The 11510-nt window shown below is 44.1% G+C and overlaps 2 protein-coding genes across 3 annotated transcripts; one reads left to right on the plus strand and one right to left on the minus strand.

Moving 5' to 3' along the window:
• Positions 1 to 3909: 3909 nt before the first annotated feature.
• LOC131887403 (neural retina-specific leucine zipper protein-like) lies at positions 3910 to 5466 on the plus strand. Its single transcript, XM_059236000.1, has 2 exons — positions 3910 to 4942; positions 5024 to 5466. Exons 1-2 carry the CDS (start codon positions 4056 to 4058, stop codon positions 5331 to 5333), a joined length of 1197 nt encoding a protein of 398 aa, XP_059091983.1. The 5' UTR covers positions 3910 to 4055; the 3' UTR covers positions 5334 to 5466.
• A 176-nt stretch (positions 5467 to 5642) lies between these two features.
• LOC131887408 (uncharacterized) lies at positions 5643 to 7390 on the minus strand. 2 transcript variants are annotated; one of them, XM_059236008.1, is made up of 4 exons: positions 7251 to 7390; positions 6393 to 6645; positions 6133 to 6290; positions 5643 to 6053 (listed from the first exon to the last, which is right to left on the minus strand). In XM_059236008.1, the coding sequence occupies exons 2-4, from the start codon at positions 6606 to 6608 to the stop codon at positions 5780 to 5782; spliced, it is 648 nt and encodes a 215-aa protein (XP_059091991.1). In that variant the 5' UTR covers positions 6609 to 6645; positions 7251 to 7390; the 3' UTR covers positions 5643 to 5779. The 2 variants fall into 2 exon arrangements, with proteins under 2 accessions (XP_059091991.1, XP_059091990.1); XM_059236007.1 differs by lacking the exon at positions 7251 to 7390 and adding an exon at positions 6790 to 7102.
• Positions 7391 to 11510: the final 4120 nt, after the last annotated feature.

The raw sequence follows: 11510 nt of genomic DNA on the forward strand, positions 1-11510 counted from the left end.
TTCCAATGATAATACATTAGTAATGGCACTTCGGGAAACCGATAGTTAGCCTTAAAATACTACCCTGATTATTCTCACATCAAACTAAGGCAATCTTTTTGATTGATAATAACTCATTACTTGGAAATATAGGCAAATATAGGCAATAGTGATTGCCTTTATTTTCCAAGCTTTCTTGTACCCTTCATTTATTCATTTAATTTTGATAATCATTTGATCCCATTACTCCTACTGATGGTTCTATAGGGTGATAGGCCGCATCAACAATGCAATAAAGATTATTTATTGTTTCAACAACTCATACATTTTGGGTCCTCTCCTTTTCATTATCTTCATTGCTCCGCTTCAGAAGCTAGGTAGTAGTAATGTCAGTATCTCTTCCTATGCTGATGATACAAAATTGGTAGTTGGTAGGAATGGTCAGGATTCCGGTTGTCTTGCAAAGGTCCTAAACCAAATTTATTCCTGGGTTGCTGCGAGTAACATGGCACTGAATGGAATGAAATTCCGCTCAATGGCCTTTGGGTCGACGCCATTAGACACTCCACTATTAGATGATGACGGTATGGACATTGAGCAGGTCTCATCCATGAAGGATTTAGGTGTAGTCCTCCAAGATAAAGGAAAGTTTGATGAGCATATCCAATTGAAAGTTGGTAAGGCTTTTCAAACATGTGGTTGGATATATCGCACGTTTAAGTCCAGAGATAGTGTCACGATGCTAACTCTGTACAAGTCGATTGTTCAGCCGCATCTTGAATATGCCTCTCCCATTTGGGCTCCAATTAGTTCAGCAGGTTTGCAAAAGCTCGAGCAGGTCCAAAGATGTTTTACTAGGAACATTGAAGATATGAGAGAGCTCTCGTATTGGGAGAGGTTAGAACGGTTGGGATTGTACAGTACTCAGAGAAGGTACGAAAGGTATCTGATATTGTACGTTTTCAAAAGCATTCATGAGCTTTGTCCCAACCCTGGATTTAGGGTCAATTGTAGTGACCGTAGAGGCTTAATGTGCGTTTTGAGAGCACCTTCAAGCCCTCGAGAATCCAGGCTAGTTAAAACAATGAAGTCCAACTCTCTTCTTTCTCGGGCTCCTTCATTGTTCAATTTGCTGCCCTCAAATATTCGTAGGGTTTATGTAGGGGTTGATCCAGTAGCAAGATTTAAGTCAGACTTGGACAAGTTTTTGACTAAAATTCCGGATCAACCTTATATTCAAGGATCAGCCAGATCACCCAACTCCAATTCGTTGGTCGATCAAATAATATATATAAATAAAAGTCAAGTAAAATGAATAATCTTCTCGTCTTGAACTGCTGGGATTCCAATCCCGGTAGCGGTAAGGAAGTCCGCACAAAAAAATAAATAAATAAAGCATCATAATCATCAATATTTGTATGGTTTTGCTCTCCGAGCCATTCGCCTTACAAACCAAATAAAATCCATGCTTCCTAAATAAAAGTATATTTCAGTAACCAAGAATAGTATGCTCAGAAAAAAAACAGAAGACATAATCTTTCAAGTTAAAGATCTGTGATAGTTGAGTGGTTTAATGTACTCACTAGAGGACGACATAGTTTCACAGGGGCCAGGGTTTGAATCTTGCCTTTGGAAGTCACCTTTGTATGGGAAAAGACGTGTTGCAGTTGTTACATGGATGTGAGAGCACTCCGGTTTGATGCTCATCCCCAACCTGTCTATTGGAGACATTTAGACGCTAACCAAGCCCACAGATGGAGAACTAAGCTGATACGGACATAACACTGCAGATTGGAAATAGCATAAGGTTGTTGTTGTTGATGGCTGGCTTCGCTGGCCGGGCGAGATTATACCCGCCAACCCTCAGTACCCAAACACATTTTCAATACCAATTACTATCATCCATTTTTAGGTTATTTTTCGATTCGGTTTAGTATTTTTGGAAAGAAAAAAAAACTTGAAGTCTAGTGATGAGTGTGACCTGTAGTGATGGGATCAAATAAATTTTCAAAATCAGGATTGCCAGAAAGCTAGGAAGGTCAAAAGGACTAGCCGTTTCCAAGGTAACGTAAAAGGTTAGGTTTGACCAAAAATGTAACTGAATTTTCTTGCTATGATCAAATTTCGTACCTGCTTGGCGATTCAAGCGATGTTCATAAATGTTTTTTGACACATAAGCGTCCACTTAAAAACAAACATAATACGGGATTCCAATTTTGGACGATGTAATACGATGTTTTAAAAGCGGCCAATTCATTTTGGATCATCAATACATCACTTAAAGAGTCGGTGGGTAAGTCCTTGGATAGACGATTTCTATGTCTGACGAAATCTAACATACTTCTTATTAACCATGATTACCTTTTTTCATTTCATGTATTTTCTAAGAGCCAAGTTTCCTTACAAATTTGCAAATTCATTCTATGTAGACCCCGGCGATTTTTTCGATAACCCTGGTACATAAAATTGAAGCATGATTTTTATGCCAGGACCGTTCGACACGTTAATGAACCCTAACCTCATATTTACGAGTGCTAATAATTCCATAAATGTTTGCCCATACACAATATTTTCCTTCCCATGTATATAGATTTGCCTTTACCGCCAAGAGTGTTTGTTGCCTCTGTTTTACCCACCATTTTTCAACATTTATCCTCCTTTGCTTCATTTTGTGGGCTGCTAGATACGGATCTGGCAATTGCATTTTCCCCTCCTTACATCGTGTTCCATGGTTGCTCTCTTTTTTGTGCGCCTGGCTTTCTCAATCAATCCGTTGCCCTCGAGAAATGACGTTGTGTCTAGAAAATTGCACATGCGACAGGCCAGAGAAAAATACTCGGTCTGAAGTTGTCTGGATCGATGTCAGCAATTCGCAAAGGTCGTTCACCTTTGGAGGCCATGTTCAAAATGTGCTCGACCATCGACAAAAGTTATTTCGTAGTGTTTGGAACCATGAAGGGAAGGAGGGAGGGTTGACGTTTTAATTGGTTGGCTGATTCCCACACTGAACGTCTGTTACTACGCGGCGAAATAAACCGCTGACTCGGGCACTGCATTCAGGCAGGTTGCATTTTGTCAAAAGATAAGCTTATTTCTAAGGTTTGCACCAGCTCAACGACGGAATTAACTTTGGAACGGACTCCAAATGGCTGCCTCCCAGATGAGCGTAGGCTAACCGCACTCCACAATCCGCACATGAGTGGACCGATCAATATTGAACTGGATGATTACATCTCAATTCACTGCAGATTTATCTTTTCCGTATGAAATTTCAAGTGCATCTTTCAATGCGTTTTCAATGAAAGAGAATGGAGCTTGACCATGCTCATCTATGGCCAGACAAGCTACTGCCACTGAAGCATGGATGGAATCGTCCCAACGAAGCTCTTCGTGTAAGCGGTGAGTAGAAAAGCTGGCCCTACTTGGCAAAACTTGATTCGTGCAAAAAAAAAACTTTGCCAAATGAGGTCTTCCTTGTGAGGTGGTGGCAGCGGTGGCTGCTCTGTATTGCCTTCTTGCAGCTGCAAGGCTATGAAAGAAAGGCTGGCAGATGATGGGATTCTGCTGAGTGTACAAAGTGCAGCGCTTGGTGTTTTTCGCAGACGCGCAAGCTTGAGAGCACTGCGAAAAACCTGGCGATTTGCGAATTTGGGCGCTCGTCTCTCGTCCTCGGTCTGTCTCGGAAAGGACCACTCGAACATGGACCAGACTGATGTGGCATTGTCGCCGGAACTTGATTTAGATCGAGGTGTGTGACTTTTGGGATGAAACCCATGCACGGATCGTGAATGCAAGACATGATTATGTTTTGTTCGTGCAGCTTGTATGATCCGGAACATTATTATGTACATGGGCATGTCAAGTGGTTGAGTAGTCCGCATTCGGGCCGCCGTCGATATGCCAAAATGTGACTAGAACTGTTCTCGACCTGAAATTGCAAGGGGAGAGAACACACTGAAACTTTTTGCTGAAAATAGTTGCGATTTGGTCGGCGACAAAGTTGGGGGTGTCGCATGATAAGAAGAACCTTTGTGTGAAATATTGTGATATGAAAACGACTAAGCGTTAGATGTGCCATGGTTATGCACATGTTGCGAGTCAAGAACGTGGAGGAGTTGAAGTCCAATGATTGCTCACACGTTCAGGATCCTGACGGAGAGGGAACCAGCTATCACAATGCACAAAGACACGCTCATGGGCATTTTCCCTCCTCCTCAGAGTTGGACTACTACAAAGATATTGCATTAGATCGTTCGAGGCCGGTGATACTGACTCCCCATGATCAAATCAGGCCTCAAAGACAGGAGGCAGACGACGAGCATTCATCCCCTTGCCAGTATCAGCACTATCAGTATGAGCATCGCCCTCCACTGCCGCATCATCATCATCATCATCATCATCACCATCCCCATCGTCATCATCATCAACATCATCATCCAACGGCAACACCGCCGCCACCACCGCCACCACCACCACCACCATATGACCTATCACAACGGTGTCTTTCACAACCCCGCGCACAATCCCAATCCCCATCGCAAGCTCCTCTTCCCCCTGTTCCTTCTCTTCATGCGGCCACTGCCAGTGTACCACGGGCTCCGAGTCCTGGAAGAAGATCTCTCTCACCATCCCTTCCTTCTCGGGTGCCTTCTTCACCAAATGGTGGCGAAGGTCACAGTGTTCAGCTGAGTGGTCGACGAACCTCGAGTCTTTTGTCAAGTCGGGAGGATCTGTCCCCGAAATCCCCTTCAGTGCAATCAGAATCGCCCTCCGAGGCTTTCAATGCGAATGAGCCATCGGTTCCCAGCCATCACTTGCAAGCTGATGAAAAAGTGGCCAATCTAACCGATGACAAGCTGGTATCGTTGGACCTTCAAAGCTTAAATACATTCCTCCGTCGACTCAATGTTCCAAAAGAGGAGCAGAGGAGACTCAAAAAGCGGCGGAGGTTACTCAAGAATCGGTTAGTTTGGGTCGTAAATCCTTTAGGTAAAGTATGTTTGGAACTTTGCAGACTAATTGTTGATCGTTCTGCTACTTCCAGGTGTTATGCCACCGTGTTTCGAGTGAAAAGGCGACACCACCAAGACACAATGGAGAATGATTTGAAAAGCTACTCGTCCGCCAAAAGGAAAGCCTTGGAAACTCTGGAGGATATGGAAAAGAGATTTCAAGCCCTTAATGAAGAGGAACAGAAGTTGGATCAAAAGATCATTCAGATTGTGCGGGAAAATCCGCACTTGAAAGACGACGCCAACATGTTCCTGGTTCAATGTTACGCTGTGTGTAACAAAGATGTGGATCATGAAATGTCCAAGCAGTACTTGTTCAGATCTCTGGAAAGCATGAAATGAACAAGAAAGACCACACACACACACACACACACACACACACACACACACCCAAAATCTGACGTTGTCATGGAAACTTTTTGGAGAGACATATTCCAATGTCTATTTTTCTATTGCAATAAATCGTTCTTTTCAACGTTTCGCATTCCATTGCTAACATTATACATTTACACCGAACCACTTCGACATTCCTGGTCTAATGTAATCAATTTTTCATAACTCATGAAATGTTTATTCCCTGTTCCCAAAGGATGATGAAATCTAGCGACATTTTTAGTCGTTATCAGAGGAAAATAATGTATGAGATAAGCAAAGCATTCAATTCGTGTACTACTTTATCACCAATCTATTCGGCTTTTTGGAAGGAACACAAAATCAGAATCATACAAATCACAAGTACGAGGAAAAAGCAAGGTCATTTTTGTCTTCAGGCCTCTTTTTGAACTTAATTAGGCTTCGAACGAACAGTACACGCAGGTATAATTGACTGTTCTGTCACAGTTGCAAAACATGGGTTTGACTTCATGAATGAGACCGGGCTCATCCCGAATGAGGTTCATGATCTCCTCATCGTTCTGCTTCTCCATGTCTTTTAACGATTGAAGACGAGCTTCCAACTCCGCCATTTGCTTTTCCGACGAATTCAACGATTGACTCAGGTCATGAACTCTTGATTTGAGATCATGTCGCTCGTTCTCCAAAGATTTATTGGAAGCCACCACCCTGTAAGAGTGGAACAAGTTTTTTGTGTTCAACATACGTTCAATGGCCAAACACTTGATAGCATTGAATACCACCGTACCTTAGAATTCGTCGTTCGTATCGAATCCGCTTAGCTCGGGCCGGCGAGATTTGCATTTTCCTCATGATTTCGTTGAGCTCCTTCGTTGTGGTAACCATGAGCTCTTCATCACTGAGACCAATATCTGGCCTGATGTTGGTACAGCCTTTAACATTTTTCTAGAACAACGCGCAAAACTCATGTAATCCTATGTAGCTACTACAAACAGCCTGCTTCGTTTCCTGTTCAATTCCCTACTACTTTCTACATGATGTACTCACCGACTTGAGAAATTCGTCAATGTCGTGAATCAATGGTTCGTGAACCACATCCTCCAAATCCTTTGTCCGGTCATACTTGCCCGAATAAGGAACCACGATATTCATCTTGGGTGGAGGCATGCTGACATCGTCCTCGTGGTCTTTAGCAGCCTTGGGACGAGGAAATGGGATTGGAACGCTTTCGCCACTGGGAGACAACAACGTTAGAGACACCATATTGATCGGGTTGAGGCGAGGGAAATCCTTGCAAAGCCTGCAATTATAAATCAACCTTATCGTGACCAAGTGACCAACGGAAAAGAGTTCTATTGAGATTCCTTGGCGGCTCCAAGTAGTACCGTATTTATAAGAGGTGTTGTAAAAATCTTAAGGGGTCTGTGCATTAATGACTCCTTACCTCGTCTGTGTCGGGATTTGTCTCGGACAATGCACCTCTTTCAACAACACCTGAAGATATGCTAGTCGAACTAAAAGGTCAATCAATATCCCAATGAGTTGATTAGAGAGGCTCCAACAATGATCCAAGATTGACACTTTAGGTCTAAACGGAACTGTGGCCCGGTCCCACGTTGAATGTGGTTTTGCAACCACACAGCCCAACAACAACTTGGTGGATCACCAAATTTGCCACTATTCTCCTTGCAAATCACAAATGTTCGGGTAATAGCTTTTGCTCTCGCTCCCTTGGCAACTCAAGGGCCATTCCCCCCCGCCCGCTTCTTGGGAGAGGCGGAATCCAGCTTGCAAAATACGATCCCCAGGACTCAGACGAGTGCGCTCGAGTCACTAATGCTGCTTGCAAAAACGAGACTGCCCTAACATTCTCGTCAAGACAGGCCATATATTACTGCCTCTTACCTCTTTAGATCATTATGGCTGGTCTTAGTTCAATATTTCATAAGCCATTCGTCCAAAAATAAAATTAGAACGATGTTCCAATATGGTGAATAAAGTGCCATAAAGTTCAGAGTCGATCACTATGCTCATTTGTGTTTCAGACAGGATTCGTTGATCTCCTCTCTTTCTCTCTCTCTCTCTCTTCCCCTTGTTCTCTTTCCAGACGTCTGGTTTGGGTAGTTTTGCGGACTCAGGCTCTGCCAAAACGGCCCATTTTTTTGCAAATGTGGCTCTGCCCGAACGAACGCCACCTCCAATTCAAAAACAGAAAATGTACCATAGAACGAAGAGACAATGCTTGTTCAACAAATATACTAGAAAGCTATTTTTGCAATTTCCGACCAGGGTTTCGAAACAAGCTTGATAGAAAACAAGGCAAATGATCTTTCCACCCGGGATTCGACAGACAAGATCTTTGGTATTGTAGTCGCTCCCGTTTTAGTCCACTCGACCATTGAGGGCATGGCGTACAAACAGTCATTGAATGCATGATTCATTGCGAAACAAGCCGCGCTTAACATACGTTCTTTGTACGGCTGGGTAAGTGGCAACAACATTTTAACAAAAGCAAAGTTATGACGATGGTTTGAAATTGCCGATGATTCTTTTCCAGAAGGGTATGACATTGATACAAATTAACTCTGGGCATGTTGTGCATTCAGGTCAAAGAACCTGCTTCTCAACCAATCCGAACTGGCTAGCTTAAAGCTAAACATACTATTGAATCGAACATTGTAAAATCAAAACTGATCCTTACGTTGGTTTGAACGGCTCACATGGCCTTGAATTGATGCGAGATGAATCACGTTTTTTCTTTTGTTAGTAGGTCATAGAGCTTACTTTATCACGCTGAAAAAGTAGCAATTTAAAACGTGCAGTTTAGATTGAAACATACTTGATTTAGATCGATTCAGGAGGAAAAAAAAATGTGTTTCATTGGCCTGTTCATCGAATTTGAAGGGTAATTTAGACAAGAAATGTTCTCCCAATAGTTATATGGGCTCATCGTTTGAGTATACACAAGTAAACTAATTGTACAGATCTTGCGACACATTTTTAGCTTATCTACGAGCTCGTCTACGTAGTTAAAGAAAACGTAAACAAATGTATCTGGCTGTCAAAACTCAGAGACTAAACTCAGGTACGATTTCGTCGAACTATCTCCAGGAAATTTGGGCTTCGCAAACATTCAAACAGACAGATAAGTTTGAAGAGTTTTCGAGAGGGTGTGCGAATTATTTTGTGCAAATACTTTGAAAGTTTTCCGACCTACCATACCAGCTACGTCGTTTCACATGCACGAACCTTCTAGAATTGAACGGTTTTTAACCTATATAATACCAATATCGTGGCTCATTTTGGATTTTTCAACCCCCCTTGGAATAGAATGCAGTCGACAGAATCTAGTCAATGGACCTATTCTTAAAATTATTACTAATCTTACTTTCATTGCTTGACTTTGAAGGCATTTGAGTTAGCTTAACTTGACAGCCTCTGACATTAACTTTGCTTGGCAATATTATTTCTTCCAGAAAAGGTGAAATCGTAAGAAGCTGCGACACCATTTTTTGACGCAAACCCCAGTCAAGGAAATGTTTATGCGCGTCAGGATGTAATCAAATTAAAACAATCAAAGATTGAAGACAATGCTTCATATTAAGAAATGATCTTCAAGTATTTTTTAGCGTGCCCTTGTGTAACCAATACTCTAGGTAGAGCACTTCCAAGAAATAATCCACTTCACAAGTAACGGTACAAACAGAATTTGGATGACCCTTGCAATGACTGTGGTTTCGAACCGTTGTACATTAGTTCCAAAGAAGTAGTATTAACTTAAAAGCTGATCTTCTTACGCCAATGATTTGTTATTTTACCGTTGCCTATGCAACCTTTAAACGAAGAAATATGGGCTAATTTGATTTCTTCAAGAGGCATAAAATTACATTGAGACACTTGAGCTTAGACAAAGTTTTTTTTCCTTTGAGTTATGATATTCTTTTACATTAGACGGATGAAATTCAATCTTTTGATCACACATGACGCCTTGAATGGCGGACGTGCTCTTTTACCCCTCCGACTTGAATGTCTTTAATGGTTTTAAGTTGATGACATAGTACCAATTGTGATATCAGTGAGTGGGGCCACGCCCTCGAACAGTGGCCCCCCATGAATCTGTGATATGCCCGGTTCAGTGCACCTCTCTCCCCATCCTTCCTCTGCCCATATCCCCGGCCAAAGTCTTTTCAAGACGTGAGCTTTTAGCCCTCCAACCCTCTTTCTCTTCCCAATCATCCTTCCTTCCTTTCCCCCCTCAATGGCCATAGTGATCTCTCTTTTCTAGGTCGGATTGAACAACTCGAGTCGCGAGGACCAGCATCGGCGGCAACAGCGGATCAGCAAGCGGAGAGGAGGGAATCAACCGGTGTCGGCCTGCTTCCTGAACTGTCATGGACCGGCGAACATGCTGCGAGTGGCTGGGGGACGGTGTCTCAACAAGATCCAAGGACACGCCTTCACCTTCTTATCCGAGACGTGGGTCACCAAGGAGAATACGAGAGTTGTTTTCCTGGCAAACAGAGCTTCGTAGTTCATGCCAGGAAGCCCGCTGGGCGTGGTCGGCCCAGCGGTGGGTTGGAGCTCTATATACCTTTAATTTTGAGCCCACCCTTCTCTCATCCTCTCCTCATACCATAGCCGTGGATGCCCAAGGCTTTACCATCATTGGCGTTTACTATCAGCCAACCACGGACTATGATGATTCGTCTCGGACCTCACATCCATCCTTCAGAAGGTGAAGAATCCGGAGAGAGTCATCATTGGTGGTGACTTCAACATCCGTCCTGACTCGAGTGAATTCTCTGAGCTCGCCCAGATCCTGAGCCAATGGAGAAACACTCTGCGCTCCGACCCGGGAGTCCCAACAACACCTACTCCCGGGGCGCCTCTGTACTTGACCACATTTTCATATCAGAAAATATTCCATCTACGGCCAGTTTCGTCCATCCACTGGCCGTTTCTGATCACCTCCCATTTCAGTCACCTTCAAGATGCCCAGAAATTTCCATCATCTGGGCGGACTCGAAATGGGAGGTGCGTGGTCAATTGCAGAAGTGCGCGGCTCAACTTGAGGCCCTGCAGCTATCTATCAACACCGGATTTGGACCAATCCAGCTGCAGTGGCCCAAGGCATTTTGCAAGCGTTTAAAGAGTCCTCCTCATTCAAAGGAGGAGGAGGACTCAAGACCCCGTGGTTCAGCCCCTACCATCGTGAGCTGAGGGGTCAAATGCTCCAAAAATTGCGAAATGCCAAAACGAGCCAAACACCGGAGACTTGGGAGCAATATGCGATATCAAGAATTGCATATCACAAGTCTCTGCGGAGCGCCGAGTCAGCCCCACAAAGGTTGGAAGTGGAGAACCTGCTCTCTTCATCGGCCTCGTCCCGGATGGCGGGCTTGTACAAACGTGCCAAAAAGCCCGCCACTAACTCGGAGATTCCAGTGAGTAAATTCCTCCTCCACTGTCAAGAACTGTTTGCAGCAACATCGGAAACAGTAGTGGAGGAGTCCGGGCTGCCCAGAAGAACACCACCCACTTTTGCAGCCCTTCACGGAACCGAGATGGACGTGGCCTTCAAGAAGATGAAGAGCAAAGCCCCCTCAACATCAGGGGCTCTCCCTTCCAAGCTTTCACTTCTCCGTACCCAAGCTCAGCCACTCCTCCAAGATCTCTTCAGCCTCGCCCTCCATTCTTCTTTCTTCCCACCAGAGTGGACGGAGTCAGCCATCATCTTCATCCATAAGAAAGGACCCAAGGACATTACAGACAACCATCGGACCATCGCCCTGGAGAACCCCTTCTTGAAGATGATGTCCACCCTACTAGCTGCCCGCTTCGCCGGATTGGCCGAGGATAGGGATCTCCTTCCCCAATTCCAATTCGGTTTCCGGAGAAGCCGCTCAACCACCAAGGAAGAAACTCTCATCTATGAAATTGTGCATTCCAACATCAGCAATAAGAGGAGAGTGTACGGATGCTTTGTGGATTTCTCCAAAGCATTCGACAGGGTGGACCGAACGCGGTTATTCCTCAAACTCCAACTCTGGGGAGTTCTGCGTTCAATCTGTGTCCTGCTATCCAACATCTATGCGGGACTCAGATGCTCCATTCGTTCTGGTGAGGACCTATCCCCCTGCTACTTCACTTCCATTGGCCTTCCGC

The sequence above is a fragment of the Tigriopus californicus genome, chromosome 9 (assembly GCF_007210705.1).
Source record: "Tigriopus californicus strain San Diego chromosome 9, Tcal_SD_v2.1, whole genome shotgun sequence".
Classification (NCBI taxonomy): domain Eukaryota; kingdom Metazoa; phylum Arthropoda; class Copepoda; order Harpacticoida; family Harpacticidae; genus Tigriopus; species Tigriopus californicus.